General features: G+C 38.0%; 1 protein-coding gene across 2 annotated transcripts in view; it reads left to right on the top strand.

Annotated features, from left to right (window-relative positions):
* Nucleotides 1-20,391, top strand: part of LOC145681638 (uncharacterized) — a 318,511-nt gene that overhangs the window by 261,144 nt on the left and 36,976 nt on the right. For both annotated transcript variants that reach the window (XM_081753257.1, XM_081753256.1), the window contains one exon: nucleotides 17,915-18,068. In XM_081753257.1, coding sequence (XP_081609383.1) covers nucleotides 17,915-18,068 — 154 coding nt within the window. The remainder of the gene's footprint in view (nucleotides 1-17,914; nucleotides 18,069-20,391) is intronic.

Raw genomic sequence — 20,391 nt, 5'->3', positions numbered from 1 at the left:
CCCCTACTCATCTCCGTACAAATAATGTACAAACAATTGTGTCAATTTTTGATTGAATTGGACATGGTTCGGGCTACCACCTAGACAGCCACCACGTTGTTTTAGTTCTAACGGCAACCGTAATCGAGCAAAAACGAAAATTTCCCCTATACATTTCGGTACAAACAACGTACAAACGATTGTGACATTTTGTGATTGAATAGGTCATGTTGGGGGCTAAATCTTAGACAGCCTCCACTTTGTTTTCGTTCTGGTTGCGCCCCTAAATGTGTACAAACGGAAACTCCTCTGCATATTTCTGTACAAACAACGGAAAAACGATTGCGACAATTTGTTATTGAGTTGGACATCATGGAGGGATACCACTTAGATAGACTCAACATTGTTTTAGTTCTGGGGGCGCCCTTAGTAGTGTACAAACGACAATTTCACCTGCTTATTTCTATACAAACAATTTGCAAACGATTGCGACAATTTGTGATTGAATTGGACATGGTGGGGGTACCATTTAGACAGCGATACTTTGTTTTCGCTCTGGCAGCGTCTCTAAATGTGAACAAAAGAAAATTTGGCCTTCAAATTTATGTACAAACGATGTACGAACGATTGCAAATATTTCTCATTGGATTGGACATCGTGGTGGCTACTATTTAGACAGCCTTTACATTGTTTTCATTCTTGTGGTTCTCCTAATTGTGTATAAACGAAAATTGAACATGTACATTTCTGTACGGACGCTGTGAAGTCGATTGCGAATATTTGTTATTGAATTCGTTTTGCCTACCATTTAGACAACCCACCCACAATTTTTTCGTTCTGGCGGCGCCCCTGATTGTGTGCAAACGAGAATTTTCTCTGCAAATTTCTGAACAAAAAAGTGAAAAAATTGCGAGACTTTTTGATTGAATTGGAAATCGTGGGAGATTTCATCTTAGACAGCTCCACTGTTTTTCGCTCTAGCGCCGACCCTAATTGTGTACAAACGAAATCTTCCCCTACACATTTCTGTACAAAAAATGTATAAACGATTGCTACAATTCGTGATTGAATTGGACATGGTGGGGGACTACAACTTAGGCAGCCTCCAATTTGTTTCCTTCTGGGCTTGTTTCTAATACTGTACAAACGAAACTTTCGCCTGCATATTCCTGTACAAAGGATTTAGAAACGATTGCGACACTTTCCGATTGAATTGGACACGGTGGGGGAAACCACTTAGACAGCCTCAACTTTTTTTTCGTGATGGCTGCACCCCTATTAGAGTACAAAAAAATTCTCCTGCATATTTCTGTACAAACGATGTACAAACGGTTGCGACAATCTGTGATTGGACATGGTGGGGGTTACCACATAGACAGCCTCAACTTTGTTTCCTTTCCGGCGGCACCGCTAATTTTGTACAAACGAAACTTTCGACTGCATATTTCTGTACAAACGATGTACAAACGATATCGACAATTTGTAATTGAATTGGACATCGTGGAGTTAACCATTTAGATAGCCCACCCCCATTTGCTTTCGTAGTGGCGGCGTCCCTAATTGTGTACAAACGAAACTTACGCTGAACATTTCTCTACAAATCATGTACAAAAGTTTGTGACAATTTATGATAGAATTGGACATGGTGGGAGCTACCATTTAGACAGCCTGCACTTTGTTTTCGTTCTGGCGGCGACCCTAATTGCGTACAAACGAAAATTTCCCCTCCACATTTCTGTACAAACAGTGTATACACGACTCCAAAAGTGCATTACCACCTGCAATTCTCCTTTTCCTGCAATAGTAGGGTACCCATAAAGCCCTGCGCTTCGGTTTGTATCGAATTCGAAAGGCGTTGGACCAAACCTCAAATTTGTAACAAATATATGCGTGTGGCAAACAGCAATTAAGAGAATAAAACGAGTTATTGAAAATCACAATTTGATTGAATTGGACATGGTGGGGCTACCACCTAGACAGCCACCACGTTGTTTTAGCTCTGACGGCAACCGTAATCGTGCACAAACGAAAATTTCCTCTATACATTTCTGTACAAACAATTTACAAACGATTGTGACAATTTGTGATTGAATAGGACATGGTGGGGGCTAAATCTTAGACAGCCTCCACTTTGCTTTCGATCTGGCGGCGCCCCTAAATGTGTACAAAAGAAAATTTGGCCTGCACATTTCTGTACAAACGATGTATGAACGATTTCGATAATTTCTCATTGGATTGTACATCGTGGTGGCTACTATTTAGACAGCCACCCCCAATTTTTTCGTTCTGGCGGCGCCCTGATTGTGTGCAAACAGAGAATTTTCTGTGCAAGTTTGTGAACAAAAAAAGTGCAAAAAATTGCGACACTTTTTATTGAATTGGAAATCGTGGGGGATTACCACTTAGACAGCTCCACTGTTTTTCGCTCTAGCGGCGACCCTAATTGTGTAGAAACGAAATCTTCCCCTACATCTTTCTGTACAAAAAATGTATAAACGATTGCAACAATTTCTGATTGAATTTGACAGGGTGGGGGACTACCACATAGGCAGCCTCCAATTTGTTTCCTTCTCGGCTTGTCCCTAATTCTGTACAAACGAAACTTTCGCCTGCATGTTCCTGTACAAATGATTTAGAAAGGATTGCGACACTTTCTGATTGAATTGGACATGATAAAGGGAAACCACGTAGATAGCCTCAACTTTGTTTCCTTTCAGACGGCGCCCCTAATTTTGTACAAACGAAACTTTCGCCTGCATATTTCTGTACAAACGATGGACAAACGATTGCGACAATTTGTAATTGAATTGGGCATCGTGGAGTTAACCATTTAGACAGCCCGCCCCCATTTGCTTTCGTACTGGCGGCGTCCCTAATTGTGTTCAAACGAAAATTTCGCTGGACATTTCTGTGCAAATCATGTACAAAAGATTGCGACAATTTGTGATAGAATCGGACATGGTGGGAGCTACCACTTAGACAGCCCCCACTTTGTTTTCGTTCTGGCGGCGACCCTAATTGCGTACAAACGAAAATTTCCCCTACACATTTCTGTATAAACAATGTACACACGATTGCGACGATTTGTGATTGAATTGGACATAATGGGGGTTACCATCTAGACAGCTTCCACATTGTTTTTGTTCTGGCCGCGACCCTAATTGTGTACAAAGGAAAATTTTGCGTGCACATTCCAGTACAAGCGATGTAAAAACGATTGTGGCAATTTTGTGATTGAATTGGACATGGTGGGGGGATACCATTTATTCAACCTCCATATTGTTTTCGTTCTGTGGCGCCCCTAATAGCGTACAAACGAAAATTTCGCCTATATAATTCTGTACAAACGGTGTACAAATAATTGCGACAATTTCACCTTCGATTGGACCTGGTTGGGGCTACCATTTAAACAGACACCACTTTGTTTTCGTTCTTGTGGCACCCCTGATTTTGTATAAACGAACATTTAGCATCTACATTTCTGTACAAACAATGTGGAAATGATTGCGACGATTTGATGCTGAATTGAACATGGTGGAAAGGCTACAACTTAGACAGCCTCCACTTATTTTCGTTCTGGCGGTGCGCCTAATTGTCTACAAACAAAACTTTCGCCTGCATGTTTTTGCATAAAACATGTACAAACGATTGCAACAATTTGGGATTGAATTGGACATTTTTGGCTACCATTTAGAGAGCCCACCCGCACTTTTTTCGTTCTCGTGGCGCCTAGTTTTATGCAAACGGGAAATTCTCCTGCAAATTTCTGTACAAACCATGTGCAAACGAACGAGATTATGTTTGATTGAATTGAACTTCGTGGGGGCTACCACTTGCACAGCCCCACTTTAGTTTCTCTCTGGCGCCGACCCTAATTGAATACAAACGAGAACTTCCTCTATACATTTCTGTACAAACATTGTAAAAGCGATTGGGACAAATTGTGATTGAATTGGACATGGTAGGGGGCTACGACTTAGACAGCGTCCAATTTGTTTTCGTTCCGGCGGCAGCCCTAACTTTCTTCAAACGAAAATTTTTCCTGCATATTTCTGTACAAACGATGTATAAACGACTGAGACAGTTTGTGATTGAATTGGACATCGTGGGGGCTACCACTTACACAGCCCTAATTTTTCTGGCGGCGCTCATTTTTGTGTAGAAACGAAAATTTAGAATTCACATTTCTGTACAAACGATGTACAAAGGATTACCATTATTTGTAATTGAATTCGACATGTTGGAGTTTGCCATTTAAGCAGATTCCAAATTTTTGCTTCATTCTCTCTTTTAATGTGTACAAAAGAATATTTTTTTGCTGTGATTGAATTGTGCAAGATAGGAAGATAACATATAGACAACTCCCCACTTTCTTTTCGTTCTCGCGGCTACCCTAATTGTGTACAAACGAAAATTTCCCCTACACATTTCTGTACAAACAATGTATACACGACTCCAAAATTGCATTACCACCTGCAATTCTCCTGTTCCTGCAATAGTAGGTACCCATAAAGCTCTGCGCTTCGGTTGGTTGCGAACTCGAAAGGCGTTGGACCAAACCTCAAATTTGTAACAAATATATGAGTGTGGCAAACTGCAATTAACAGAATAAAACGAATTATTGAAAACCACAATTTTATTATCATGGTTGAGTTGGATGACATCAAAAGTTACAACATGATCTTACTTAAGCAGTTAAAACAAGATCAATGGCAAGAAACACATATCACAGGAAAGCATTTCTCTCCTCCTCCGCAACAAAAAATAATCTCATAAAAAGAAAAAAGTTACATAATAACTAACTAACCACTAACTAACTCTATGGCCTATGGAACCCGGAGGTTCAATGCCGCGTTCACAAAAGCTCTCCACTGACTTCTATCCTTAGCTAACTGCATCCAGTTTCTACTTTGTATTCCTATCTCTGCGAGATCCATCTTAATATTATCCTCCCATCTGCGCCTAGGTCTTCCTAATGGTCGTTTTCGTATGGGTCTTCCAGTCAAGACTTTGAAAGCGTTTCTACTTTCTTCCATTCTAGCTACATGGCCTGCCCACCTAAGCCTCCTAGACTTGACGACCCTAACAATGTTGGGTAAACCGTATAAACTATGTAGTTCCTCGTTATGAAGTTTCCGCCATTCCCCATTCTCGTTCCTTTTGGGTCCGAATATTCTTCTTAGGATCTTGTTCTCAAATACTTTCAGTCTATGTTCTTCCCTCAGAGTAAGTGACCATGTTTCGCAACCAGACAGAACAACAGGCATGATTATCGTTTTATATATTTTAAGCTTCAAATTCTTCGACAGAATTCGCGACGACAAGAGATTTTGAATCGAATAGTAACACGAATTCCCTGCTTTTAGTCGGCATTTAATTTCTTCGTGAATATGATTTTCGTCTGTTAATATTGATCCTAAATATTTGAAAGTATCCACTTTATCAAAAGTATTATTTAATATTTTAACGTCTCCACAATTTGCAGTATTACGGTCCCGACGCACTTCCATGTATTTAGTTTTCTCTGCATTTACTTCTAAACCCATGTCCCTGCAAGCATTTAATAAGATCTCTGCATTTATTTCTACTGTTCTCCTATCATCCCCTATTAAATTTACATCATCAGCATATGCCATCACCTGATGAATGCCGTTTAACTCTAGGCCCTGGTTGCTATCTTTGATTTTCCTTATAGCGTATTCCAGCACAAAGTTAAATAATAATGGCGACAACGCATCTCCTTGTTTCAGGCCATTTTCGACAAAAAGCTCGTGGACAAAAATTTTCCTACCCGGACTTTACTTTGGGATTCACTTAAGCATAACTTAATTAATCCAATTAGCTTTCTCGGTATTCCAAGTTCTGTAAGAATGTTGTACAATGTTTCTCTCCTAACCGAATCGTAAGCCTTTCTAAAATCAATAAATAGTTGATGTACCGGCGTATTGTATTGCCACTTTTTTTCGAGTATTTGGCGAATGGTAAATATTTGGTCAATAGTTGATCGATTTCGTCTAAATCCGCACTGATAATCTCCAATAATTTCATCGGCGTGTGGGGTCAGTCTTGCTAATAGAATATTTGAAAGGATTTTATAGGATGTTGACAGAAGAGAAATGCCTCGATAATTATTACAGTCAGTTACATAATGTGAAGGTTTAATATAAAAGCCTCACCAAATATTTTGAAAGTTGACAGCGGAAAATTCAAGAAAAACTGAACCGAAGTGCATGCGTATGAATTGTAGACGTAAAATGAGTATACGGGTTTTGTATTTTCCTAAAAAAACGCTTGGGAGTTGCACGAGCCCCTCCAAACTTTTGATCACGAAATATGAAACGTGCTAGTAACACTATGTCAAATGTGTGTAAAGGACATGAAGAATTCCAACGAAACTTTGTGTATGGACAATACGAGAAAAATAAACGAATACGGGTTTTTATGTTCTGTGGAAAAACGATTTTAGGGGGCAAAAGTCCTCACGCAAAATGTTTAAAGCTGACGCCCAAAAGGCAAGGAGAAGTGAACGAAAGTGAATGAAATTGTGAACAGAGATTGCAGACCTAAAATGAGGATACGGCTATCGAATTTTCTTGAAAAAATGTTGGTGAAGCAGGGACCCTTCCAAAGTCCATTCCAAACCTTTGATTACGAAATTTGAGAAGTGCTAGTAACACTATGTCAAATGTGTGGTAAGAACATGAAAAATCGCAACGAAACTTTACGTATAGACAATACGCGAATAAAAGGATTACGGCTTTTTTTATTTTGTGTGGAAAAACGGTTTCAGGGGGCAAAAAACCCACCCCAAAATTTTGAAAATTAACGCCCAAAAGATTAAAGAAGTGAACCGAAGAGAATGAAATTTTGCACAAATATTGTAGACATAAAATGTGGGTACATGGGTTTCGTATTTACCTGGAAAAGACGATTAGGTGGGACACAGAATGTCAAATGTGTGTAAAGGGCATGAAGAATTGCAACGAAACTTTGTCTATGGACAATACGCCAAAAATGAACGAATACGGGTTTTTATGTTCTGTGGAAAAACGATTTTAGGGGGCAAAAGTACCTACGCAAAATTCTAAAGCTGACGCACGAAAGGCAAGTAGAAGTGAACAGAAGTGATTGAAATTGTGAACAGAGATTGCAGACGAAAAATGAGGATACGGGTATCGAAACACCTGAAACGATTGAGGCGATTTGTCACTGAATTGGACATGGTGGAGCGGCTACCATTCAGACAGACCCCCAAATTGATTTTGTCTGGCGGTGGCACTCATTGTGCACAAACGAAATTTTCGCCCGCTTATATCTGTACAAACGCTGTACAAACGATTGCGACAATTTTTGATTGAATTGGACATAGTGGTGGCAACCATTTAAACAGCCTCATAGATTGTTTTGGTTCTTGCGGTGCCCGTAATTGTGTATAATCGAAAATTTAACATGTACATTTCTGTGCAAACAATGTGCAAAATATTGCGACGTTTTTAGATTGAAATTGGACATGGTATAGGGGATACCTATTAGACAGCCCTCCCCCAATTTGTTTTCGTTCTGGCTTCACCGGTAATTGTGTACAAATTTCGCCTGCACAGTTCTGTACAAATCACATACAAAGGATTGCGACAATTTGTGATAGAATTGGACATTGTGGGGCTACCATTTAGACAGCCCCCAATTTGTTTTTGTTCCCGCGGCGCCCTGATTTTGTACAAACGAAATATTCCACTGCACCTTTCTGTACAAACCATATACAAACGATTGTCACAATTTAGGATTGAATTGGACATCGTTGGGCTACCATCTAACGGCGCTTTACCACATTGTTTTGTTCCTGGCGGCGCCCTAATTGTGTGCAAACGAAAATTTCGCCTGAACATTTCTGTTCTACCCACTTACAAACGATTGCGACAATCTGAGATTGAATTGGACATCGTTGGGGCTACTATTTAGACAGTCCCCCCACTTTGTTTTTGTTTCTGCTGCGTCCATTATTGTGTACAAACTAAATCTTCCCCTATACATTTGTGTACAAAAAATGTACAAACTATTGCGACAATTAGTGATTGAATTGGACATAGCGAGGGGAAACCACTAAGACAGCCACCACTGTCTGTCTTCGTAATGGCTGCGCCGCTATTAAGGTACAAACAAAAATTTCACCTGCATATTTTTGTAAAAACGATGTACAAACGATTGCGACAATTTGTGATTGAATTGAATATCTTGATGGGCTACCACTTAGACAGCCTTACATTGTTTTCGCTCTGGCAGCGTCTCTAATTTTGTACAAAAGAAAATTTGGCCTGCACATTTCTGCACAAACCGTGTACAAACGATTGAGGCAATTTGTGACTGAATTGGACATGGTGGAGCGGCTACCGTTCAGACAGACCCCCACATTGCTTTTGCCTGGCCGTGCCACCCATTGTGAACAAACAAAATTTTCGCACGCTTATTTCTTTGCAAACGCTGTACAAACGATTGCGACAATTTCTGATTGAATTGGACATCGTGGTGGCCACCATTTAGAAAGCCTAACACATTGTTTTCATTCTTGTGGTGCCCCTAAATGCGTATAAACGAAAATTTCGCCTACACATTTCTGTACAAATCATATACAAAGGATTGCGACAATTTGTGATAGAATTGGACATCGTGGGGACTAGCATTTAGAAAGATCCCACTTGTTTTTTTTCTTTCTGGCGGCACCCCTAAATGGGGACAAACGAGAAATTGGCCCCACATTTGTATACTAACGATGTGAAAACGATTGCGACGATTTGTGATCGAATTGGACATGGTAGGGTGACAAGTATTTAGACAGCCCTCCCCCACTTTCTTTTCATTCTGCCGGCACCCCTAATTATGTACAAACGATAATTTCCCCTACACATTTCTGTACAAACAATGTACAAAGGATTGCAACAATATATGATTGAATTGGACATCGTGCAGTCTAAACATTTACACAGCCCCCACATTCTTTTTGTTCTGGCGGCGCCCGTGATCGAATTGGACATGGTAGGGGAGGCTACCATTTAGACAGCCCTCCCACACTTTTGTTTCGTTCTGGCGGCGCGCCTAATTCTATACAAAGGAAATTTTCGCCTGCACATATCTGTACAAACCATGTACAAACGATTGCGACAATTTCTGATTGTATTGGATTTCGTGGGGTCTACCATTTACACAGCCTTTCTTCACTTTGTTTTCTTTATGGCGCCGCCCCTAATTTGTGCAAACGAGAATTTCGCTTGCGCATTTCTGTTCCATCCATGTACAAACGATTGCGACAATTTGTGATTGAATTAGATATCGTGGGGGCTACCATTTAGACAGTCCCCCTACTTTTATCGCTCTGGTGGGCCACTAATTGTGTGCAAAAGGAAATTTTGCCTGCACATTTCTGTGCAAACGATGTACAAACGATTGCGACGATTTGTGATTGAATGGGACAGGGTAAGTCAGTTACCATTTAGACAGCGCTCCCCACTTTTTTTCGTTCTTGTGGCGCTCCTAATTATGGACAAACAAAAATTTCGCATGCACATTTCTGCATAAACCATGTACAAACGATTGCGACAAATTCTGATTGAATTGGATATCGTTTGCCTACCATTTAGACAGCCCTCCCCCACGTTGTTTTCTTTCTGGCGCCGCACCTAATTGTGTGCAAAGGAGAATTTTGCTTGCGATTTTCTGTTCCATCCATGTACAGACGATTGCGACATTTTGTGATTGAATTGGACATCGTGGGGGCTACCATTTAGACAGTCCCCACACTTTTTTCGCTCTGGTGGCGTTACTAATTATGTACAAACGAAAATTTCGCCTGCACATTTTTTACAAATGATGTGCAAATCATTACGACAATTTGTGTTTCAATTGGACATGGAAGTAGGGCTACCATTTGGATAGCCTCCCACTTCGTTTTCGTTCTGGCTGCACCCCTAAATATGTACAAACGAAAACTTGGCCTGCACATTTCTGTGCAAACGATTGCGACAATTTGTGATAGAACTTTACATCGTGGGGGCTACCATTTAGGCAGCCCTCCCACTTTGTCTTCGTTCTTGCTGTAGTTCTCGCTCGAACTACAAATGAATATGTTTGTTACAAGTATCAGTGACTGTTGCACCCTCTTTACATTCTACATTCCCTTTTTTCTCCCACTTTTTGACCTTTACAAGCAGAAGTACCAGGCTTTCCGAGTTCACAATCATAACCTGATTGTGTACAGAGTACGTTTTCATTTCTTCGAATGACTGTTCGTGTGAAGAACAAGGGTGATGATCGGACAACCGTATTTGGCACTCAGAAACACCCGGTTGCAATTTTAAATGTAAGATATAAATATAGAGCCTTGACAATGCCGTGAGGATGTATATTCATGAAAATGTATATTTAATTTCAATATTGTGTGGTTACTTAAAGTATAAACACAGGTCAGAGATCACTCTTTCGCAAAAACCACAAACCTAGTGGAATGATACATAGTCTCATGTTATAGATAGTGCAGAAAACACAAGTATCGTGATTTTCCTGTATCTTGTAAATGAAAATAAACTTCTTATAGAGCAATGCTGAAAGGATCGTCCGAGTTTTCACAAGGGCTTCACAAATTTCCTCATTTTAAAGTAATTACTTATAATGCAGGTATGATGACAATAAGAAATTATGGATGCTCCTTTTTATTGAAAGTCTGACCAAAACACGGAAGGTAATTAAATTTACTACCATGGGAAAGTTAATATGTTGGTAGGACCCCGTCGCGTAATGAACACCCCTCGCGGCGTGATATTGTATTGGGACACCGTAATCCCAATCAGAAAGAAGATAAAATTTTAACTTCCTGGCAGTACGTGGTACAGTTAACTAGCATCAAAATTTATTTGAAAGTAGTACGTCCAAAGTTCGTTCCTAATTCTTACTTCCGTTCCCTTAAACTTTCGAACTACTTGAAGACGGACTTATGTTTCACCCTTATATACCAATACTTAAATGAAAGGAGCCTTTCTTCGTTTTCTGTGTCATCGGTTACTTCGAAGCTACTTGTTGTAAACATCTGACGGCACAAATGTCCTACTAATCAGTCACGTAAACTGTTTCTTTTCCTGTTCCAATGGAAGTAGCATCGACCAGCTAATCCCAAAAGAATCCCACTCGTTTATATTAGTGGTGGTCTTCGGCAACTACCAGTTCATCGTCGCCAAACTTTTGTCACCGTCGTTAAAGTTAGCCATCATATACGTCATCTCAGTGATAATTTGTGCAAGAACAAGCAGGATCTACACGTTTTCGTAGGCCACATGTGGTTTCTTCTAAATCTGACGTTATGAAAATGGTTTATTAAATACGGAGTGGAAGGTACTTGAATCATGCGTAAAGGTTTGCCTCAGATATTAAAGTGTTACATTATGGCACATATTTAGTGCAACCTCAATGGTTACAGTATTAATTTTCGTTAATTGACAGAACTTCTCTGAGTATACTCAGCAGTCTTTGTCTGTTTGCAGATAACATTTTCTGGCATATATGCTCTTCTCTTATTTGAGATTACACTGCTTTAAGCTGTGATAGTCTTTCTGCTCGTCGACCTGCTGACGATGTGGGCACTTGCGTGTTACATTGCCTTCATTCTGGACAGATTCACATATTTCCCTACTCCAAGCTATTTGGACATGATCTACCTGTTGCTATTGTTGACCAAATTTTTCTTCATGCTTCTTTTAGTTCTATTCCAGAATATGACTGCGACGCTCCTCGTTGGTCAGCTTATCAGAGGTCTGCAGAAGTCTATGAGGATATCATGTAATTTTCGAAAGCTTTCAATAATTTTCCATTTCGTGTGCTTTTGTTGAATGACTTGTACAAGTCTCAATGCCCAACAGTGAAAAATTTATTTTTGATCCTTAGATGTCTCACAGCTGTATCTAGGGTGCAGAGTAGGGTTTGCTTCTTAACCCTTAACTACTATGAAGGAAAATAATAATGTAACTACTATGGAGCGGTCTGTAAGACCACACACATTTTCTAAAAAGAAGTTTTATTACATTTTTTTTAAAATGCTATCTTACACATTACTGTAGAAAAGGCTTTATATTTTCAAAACCATGAGAAAGAAAACATAGTCAAAATTTGCAACAGTGCTTTCACTGTCACCCTAAAATTGTAACTGATGAAATATTCACATTTTTCTCTGCTTTTATATAGTCAATTAACACTAATTCAAAATATATTGATCTTATAGATGCACTGCGAGTAGAAAAAAGGAAAAACAAAGAAAAACATGGAATTTTAGCTTTCTCAACATGGAATTGTAGCTTTTTCAAACTTTGAAGAAAATACGGTTAGACTTTTTGTAGTGAAAAGGTAATACGTAAACCTAATTTTTCTTCCTTATATGACGGCGAAAGTAAATAAAATATGTTTTGCCGGTAAGTTAAACACTGCATTACACTTTTCTGACTTAATGCACTTTCTTTGCGTAGGCACTTAGGCCTAAACTTTTTTCTGCATTGCAAAAAATCGTTACCCCACACGCTGACATGAATAGAAATATCTTTCTTTCCTCTTACCATGCAGTGGACAGAAGGCCAAGTTTTCCTATCCTCAAACTACTGGTACGGGATAGTGGGAAGCTAATTTTCAATCTGCAGGATGCTCTTGATTGAAAAACTCGGCTCTCGAGGCAGATGTCCGATGAACAATTTACTTTCCATGTGAAGCCTAACATTCATTTTGCCAACGTTTTCATGAAATCAACTCTTGTCAACACTGTGGAATTCGCGTAGGCTTGATTCAAAATATACACATTGACACCACACGCAACATCCTCCAGCGTAAAGAAAATTGCCAATGGCCATAGACTTGTTCGACGACTTGACGTGTATTTGTACAGTTTTTGGTCTAGAGAATCCACTACGCCTTTAGTCATGTTATAAAATATGATTATTTTAGGTTTACTAGTTTCTGGACATTATTTGAAGCGTGGTAAGACACTACTGCTAATAATTATCAGATAACGAAAGACAGCTAAAGCGCAAAATACTTACAAACTATTATAGTACGTCTGCGAGATCGCTCGACCGCTCCAGCAGGGCCGTGCCGTGGCAAATCAGCGCCCGGGGCGAGAGTATACGACGGCCCTCCCATACATATATTCCAATGATTTTTCCTATATTTTTCCTTTTTTAATTCTGCCCTCCAGCGCCGCGCACAGGGAATAAAATATAAAACAAACCTCATAATATGTAATTATTTTTTAGACAGGAAGGTAGACAGATAGATCCACTTGTAGTGGTAGGGGTGTTAAAAATATAATAATATGAAAAGTCTCAGCGGTATTGGACGGTCCATAGTACTTACCGGTTAATGGTAACAATGGAAGGGTTTACCGAGAGAGGGTTCCAAACTACAAGCCGATGAAACATGATATTATGGAGGAAGTGCATTGGTATGTCATCTGTCTATCAGTTTCCGAACTACAGTAAGTGTGAATGTGAATTGTTTTCTGTGACTTAAAAATATTATTGAAAATATGTGAGGGTTTGCAGCAGAACTCGTCTTCTGAGTGAAGTGATCAAACCACAGTCCAGCTAGAACGGCGAATCACAAGACATGTCTGCTTGTAAACAAAAATGACAGCCTGGTAGCATGCTAGTCAACACAATGGCATGCTAGTCAGTTCGTAAACATGTGTTAAATGCGGAGACGAAATGTTGCTAAAAGTAATGAAACAGTGGACAGCAATGCAATATGAAAAACGTATACATGTGTATGTGGCTAGAAACAGTAACATTCCGTATTTCATCTGAACTCAAATGATGGTTGTTAATATTTCTTCCTTATCCGTGCAATGTTCTACACAAGATACAACTACATTGTTTTAGACTGTCGCTCTAGACAAAACATAATATTACCATGTTCTTGCTGTATTACTTTCTTGTTGATTCACACAAGTTTAAAGAAATATGCTACTACTATCTAGTTCCGAGCCACAATTTTATGCCGTGTGATGATGATTTTGTAGTTGCTGAAAAAAATAGGAAAACAAGTTATATATACATGCCTGAACATTAGTACAATCTTGCTGGAAAGTGCCAGAGTGCAGGATCCATTTCATGTAATACACATGTCATCCGATATGAAAATGTACAGTCAATTTCTGAAATGTTATTCAAAGATAGTGGATGAACATGGCAGCAAGGTGGAAATGCAAAACGTGACCGCTGTCGAAGTATCGGCTACTGAACCTGCGTTCATCATAGTTAAGTACACCTACTCATCTGTTGAGGTATGGAAGGCAATTCGTGTTCCAGAAACATCCAGGAACAGAAAGTAAATGCATTTCTTCAGGTACAGATGATCTATGGCCTCTGTGTTACAGCTTGGATGAATGGGAAATCAACTTTCAAGACGGTAGGATGATTAACCAGCTGAAGTGTAGTGATCTGATAAAGATGTTACCCAACAACGTATCACCCATTCTATTAAAATCTGAAATCAGACCATAACACTTAACATTTGGTTAGGGTTGGTTAGGTTACGTTAGAAATCTAATTTAACCAATTGTATTTAGTTTATGTTAATCTAACTGGCAGATATCATCCCTGCAAAATATTTCCTTTACATTGGAAATACTGGTTCATTACTCGTAATACAACACACTTTATATAATGTATTGCAGGTTAAAAGTTGGACAGAAATATGTAAAGTGATATGCAGAAATAAAATATCGACCTTCACGGGGGAAAGTTGTAGTTATTTGTCCTAAACTTTACCTTACGATTTCTCGGAATTTAGTTGTTGTGCCTTGGACCCCTCTCTCACTCTGCTATTCAATTCTTCTGTTGTTTTACGTGGTCTATCTCCGAATGTTGTGTTTAAGAGTAAACATTCAGAGATAATTAACACTTTCGGTTGTCACTTCGAGTCTATCTTTGAGTCTACACAGTACCGTGCAGAATTTACTTGCTTGGCGGTAAGGGTTAAAACGGGGAACGTTAAACTTCCACATCGCGTAAAATAAGCACTATAATTCTCCTTTCATGGTTGTTGAGTTTTATTCTAATATCCGTATATCCCATAAAGTGTTGCAAATCCTCTCACAAGTATAACACAATGTTTCGAGAATTAAAATTGAATAATTGCATCTGGTTAGAAGACTTTTTTTTTTTTTTCAAATTCAGTTGGCCAGATGCTCTGTTTCCTTTTATGCGTTGAAAGCACGGATAATCACAACTAAACTCATGACCTTTAGAGTATTACTGTTACGAAATGTGTTTGTAATCTGTTTGAATGCATGCTAAATTCGCGGCTGGTCCGGTGTTTGGAGTTTCAATCGCTCCTGAACAAATATCAGAATGGATTTCAATTTTCTGAAGCCTTGTTTCCAATCTCGTCAACTGGAGGGGCATACTCATGTAACCTTTTGAATGGAGAAAATTTTGTTGCCATTTTTCAACTTAGTTGAGGTGTATGACACCACCTTGCGTTATGTTGAAAATTAATATAACTGGGATCTTCGTGGTCATGTTACTCTTCACTTTAAATTTCCATTATGAGTGACAAATTCAGTTACATGTGAGGTCTCTAGTCTTTCACTGAATTTCGTCTAAGAAAATTGTGTTCCACACCGCAGTGTGCGTTGTGTCACGTTATGTGATGTCACAGTTAGCGGCGTTCTTTCTCAGTTTCAGTCTCCTCCCAGTCCTCTGTTTTATGTTGGCGATTTCGTAATTTATTTTTGCCCCCGACACTTTCGCAGTATTATTCGACCACTTCAAGTGTCTCAACAACGTCTGGCTCCCTGGTCAAACAAAAACTTTACTATCCATGATAAAACTTAATATGTCTAAATATACCTCCAACGAATTAACGTTATTGACCAGAATTTCGATATTAGTGGTACTTGTTTGTCCTTCCCTGATACGTTACGTTTAATGGACATGGCCTATGTGCGTCAGTTGACGTACAACCACACATAAGTTCTCTTAAGTAAAGTTGTTTCCGCACTCTTAATACTTTTCATATTCCATTTTACAAGACATATCATGCTGATCGGTATTGTGTGCCCTGCTGACAACATAGTGTAATATGGTCCTAGTTAGATTAGGATCGTTTTGTTTACACGTCTTCTTGCTCTTCTCTGTTGAGAAAACTTAAAACAGTCTATCCTCTTCGATACTTGAGTATCTCCTGACGCTCTGTGGACTACTCATTTGCTACTCTTTATGTAGGGGTCACGAACCACCCCTATGAGTACTCTAAGAGAGAGCGTCCTCTTTAATTACTCTGCGAAAAAGGCTAACGAAGCTTTAATAAGATTTTGCAATGGAAGAATCCTCCTTAATTACCCTGCGAATGGGCATTATATTCCTTGCCCACGCAGTTCACTTTGTTTCCGGTGTGAGAATATTTACTTCCTCTTTGCTACACGTACTCGTGTTAAACTCCCATACTGCATCTCTTCGTGTGATCATTTTCTCTCCGACGAAATTGTGGTCTTCTCGCTCGTTCCTTTGTTTCTCTTTTGCACCTTAAGAACGCACGAGATCTTCAGTAAACACACCGTTGTTGAATACGTACTTGTGAAATTCACCCAACTACAGCAAACGGAGTGCGTTGTCATTTTGTGATGGCTGACGAGTAATCTGGGTATTCGGGGAAACGAACGATCTGACACTGCTGTAACCAGGACACCTTATTCAGGATTGTATTGGAGCATAATATTCCTCGATACGACCTAAGTATCTACTTCCGTACTTTGATGTACTCTCTTCTGCAAGGAAGTTGGTACCAGTCTAATGAAAACAAACTTCACATTGTTGGGCAACACGTTTTCATAATAGAACATTCGTCGGTATGAAGTCTTCATGATACGTTTGTATACCAAACATGCTTTTCTTTTGCACAATTATTTATTGCGTTGCTTGAAGCACTCATATTGCAAGAAATATATCGTTCCACTGAGTATTTGGTATTTTCTTGCCAAATGTCCTCAAAACTTAGACCTCAAATACTGCCAGGGAGTGGTGCTTACAATTGATCGTGCACTGTGCAATGATATTATATAGTGGAATGTGTACTGCATTTATGCTCCCTTGTAGAATCATTCACGTTCTCTAAGCATTTAATTCCATTTCTTCTTCCATTTATTCTTGCTACATTTTTATATTTTATTGAAACTAGTTATGTTTTCTACTATTTATTTTTATTTAATATATATTCACCAAACATATTATTAGCATTATTTCTTGTTATTGATTTATGTGATTTTATCATACTTTTAAAATTAATATTTATTGCGAGGTATTGCTAATTTTCATAGATATATACATATATTTTTTTTAAATTTAAGCAATGTTTATTATATTTTAATAGTCGAATTTATATTTTATCTACATCAGTGTGTTTTCAGGCAGTAGTCTCGTTTGTTATGTGGAAATATAGCTCTTATGCTGACGTCATTTCAATAAGTTGAATGCTTTCAATCAATCAAACAATTACAACACAGAAGCTTTCAGTGGTTTAACCATGAAATCACACTATTTTACCAGTTTCCAGTTTTGAAAATTTCCTAAATTTTAGGCGTGTTCGTATTCTCCCCTCCATAAGTATAAGAGAAAAACAACCTTACTCATGCTGAATTTTAGAGAAGTGTGGCCGAGGCACGAAGGATAATAAAAGTTAGACAAAACATTGCAAGCAGTGTTCACATTACAATTATTGGAACAAAAGATTAATGATATTCAATAAATAAATAACAATTGCACAATAATCATGTAAATTTGGTTATTAAGAAACGAAATATGTAACATTTCTATTTTACTACTTCTTTTTCTTATTTTTTCTACCTTGTAGAAGTAAACCTTTTCCGAAAGAACAGTGTTTTTGATTTTTTTTTTTGAAATTTTAATTACAGGAAAGACCTATATTCATAATTCCATGGTTACTGAATCAACTGGTAGGAATGTGGATACGTGCACTTGAGCTTACTAAATTTGTAATATTTCTGTTTGAGGATGGTCCAGTTGATTTGGCTGTTTTCGTTCTAGTGTGTGTGCTTATTGTTGCAGGTGAGATATATTGATGCATTACTTATCCATTTGAAGTGTTGTTATATAAAATTAGTAATGAATGTAAATGTAGAAGAACTTCAAATTACTCAATATCAAACTATTCGACAGCAACAACAATATTTGGAATACCTATCTTTAACAGTTATTTATCATGGTCACATAAACAACGTGCACTACTTTCGAGTTTGAGATTGGGTGGTATTTTTTTAAGGAAGTGTATGAGGAAATAAATGTGGGTTTCATAAGACATTGTTGCGGAAAAGGACTGTTAACCATTAAATCAAATTATATACTTCATACATTATGACATCCCACCTTACTTGAAGTCTCTCTACAACGTGAGTTTCATAAGACACTGTTGCGGAAAAGGACTGTTAACCATTAAATCAAACAATATACTTCATACATTATGACATCCCACCTTACTTGAAGTCTCTCTACAATGTAAAATAGCAAACATCTGCTTTTCGTTTTGTTCTCGATTCACTATTAGAAAATAAGTACTTTAATTTCGTAATTTTTACTAACGTCTTTAAATAATAATAAAATAATATCATTTTTGAATAACATAGATTTATATACAACTAGTACTTGATTTCAAAAGTGTACTATTCTGTTGTACAGCAGATCAAGTACACAGCTTTGTAACAATATATACTTTCGAAAATTTCAAATTAGCTAAGTATGCCTACTATTTGACATTAGGTGTGTATCTACTCGATACGAAAACTCTATCGCACACTTAAGCGAGAATATCTGGTGGAGACAACGGAACAATCAGTGAATTACTCTTTATATAAACAAGTATTATCTGTCAAAACTTTCTGTCAACACTATGTGAGTATAGTGGATGAGTAAGGTGAGTAATAATTAATAATGTTGCGGACGAGGTTGTGCTATGTTGCATCTGTCACAGGTGAGAACGCGGAAATCTATTATCTTAATTAGAAGCTACATTCATGAACAAAATAGGTATCTGTCCTCAACCAAGTGAATCACCATTGGCATTTCTTTTACGTCTAGGTGCTTGATTCAATATCTTCTCAAGGGTTCTATGCTCATCCGTTTGGAAATTATAGCTCTCTATAATAAGTTTTTTTTAATATTGCACAGGGAATTGTACAATATATGTAAATACTGTTGATGATATAATATTTGCCAGATGAAGAATTTGATTAAATGTGGTTTACGTAGTATTGGGAAAGAATTGTTAATGTGTGCTCAGGCAAAGATAGCAATGCCTCAGGGGTAATACCATATCACTAATGAATGTGTACAATAAATACCCACTAAACTGTATGGTATTCAATGTAAGTAATAATTAATAATATGCACTGATCACTCATTTGAACGAGCTAAAATGAAAGCTTTTATCTGCATTGCAAATGTCGGTAATATGTGACAATAAGTACAGTGGTTAATGTCGACAAATATTATATATAGAGAAAAATGTAATGTTGTGTTATACCTTTAATCAAGTACGTTATTCAATTTCACTTAATAAATCACCTAATATACTGTAAATATGACATGCAGTTACTATACAAATTAAAACAAGTTAATTTTTTCTCTAGGGTAGATGACTAAAATCTCTTCAATGTACTTATTCTCAGGTCAGATTTCTCAGTGTACTCCCATTTCTTCTCAATTTCTAGTTCTGAAAATATTTCACTTTCACTCACTTGTCTTAACTATTGTCTCCTTAACCTAAATTTCACAATCCTGAAACAAATTGAAATATTTCAAACCAGTTACTACTATAATTCAGCCAAATCCCTTAGACAAAAAGAGGCGTTAAAACAGGATTTCTTTACATTTCATTTTCTCGTGTTATAATGTTAACAGTAGTATTCCTTATTTTATCTAGTAGAGTCATCAACAATTAGATGACTCTGATTGGCAGATATATTTTAAGTGGTCTTAGTCTCCGCCAGTAAGTCACATGGTGTAACGATATGAGACCACGTGCTCTCAAGGGACATCCTCGCTGTTAATTAACAATTACCCTTCGTTCTTTTTTGACCTTATTAAATGGAGCTTTCAATTAGCACTATAGCGGTCTGTATCGTTATCATTTACGGGCAAGTAATTTACCCTCTTGGATGAGCGGTTTGTTATCTTACGTTGTAATGCGACGAATACAAGGTCATGGAGGGAGTAGTATGTCCAACTCTTCTTTCCTGTGCAGTTCAATGTATGGATAACAATACTCTATTACATGTCAGTTATTTTGATCTATTAAAGGCCTTTTATTCTGTTAGTTACATTCTTCTTCTCCACAAGCTTTCCAATAGGTTTAATGTACATGGTAAATTTCTCT

The sequence above is a fragment of the Thermobia domestica genome, chromosome 3 (genome assembly GCF_964235325.1).
Source record: "Thermobia domestica chromosome 3, izTheDome1.hap1.1, whole genome shotgun sequence".
NCBI classification, from domain to species: domain Eukaryota; kingdom Metazoa; phylum Arthropoda; class Insecta; order Zygentoma; family Lepismatidae; genus Thermobia; species Thermobia domestica.
The sequence above is the reverse complement of the archived record's forward strand: the minus strand, read 5'-3'. Positions and strand labels throughout refer to the sequence as shown.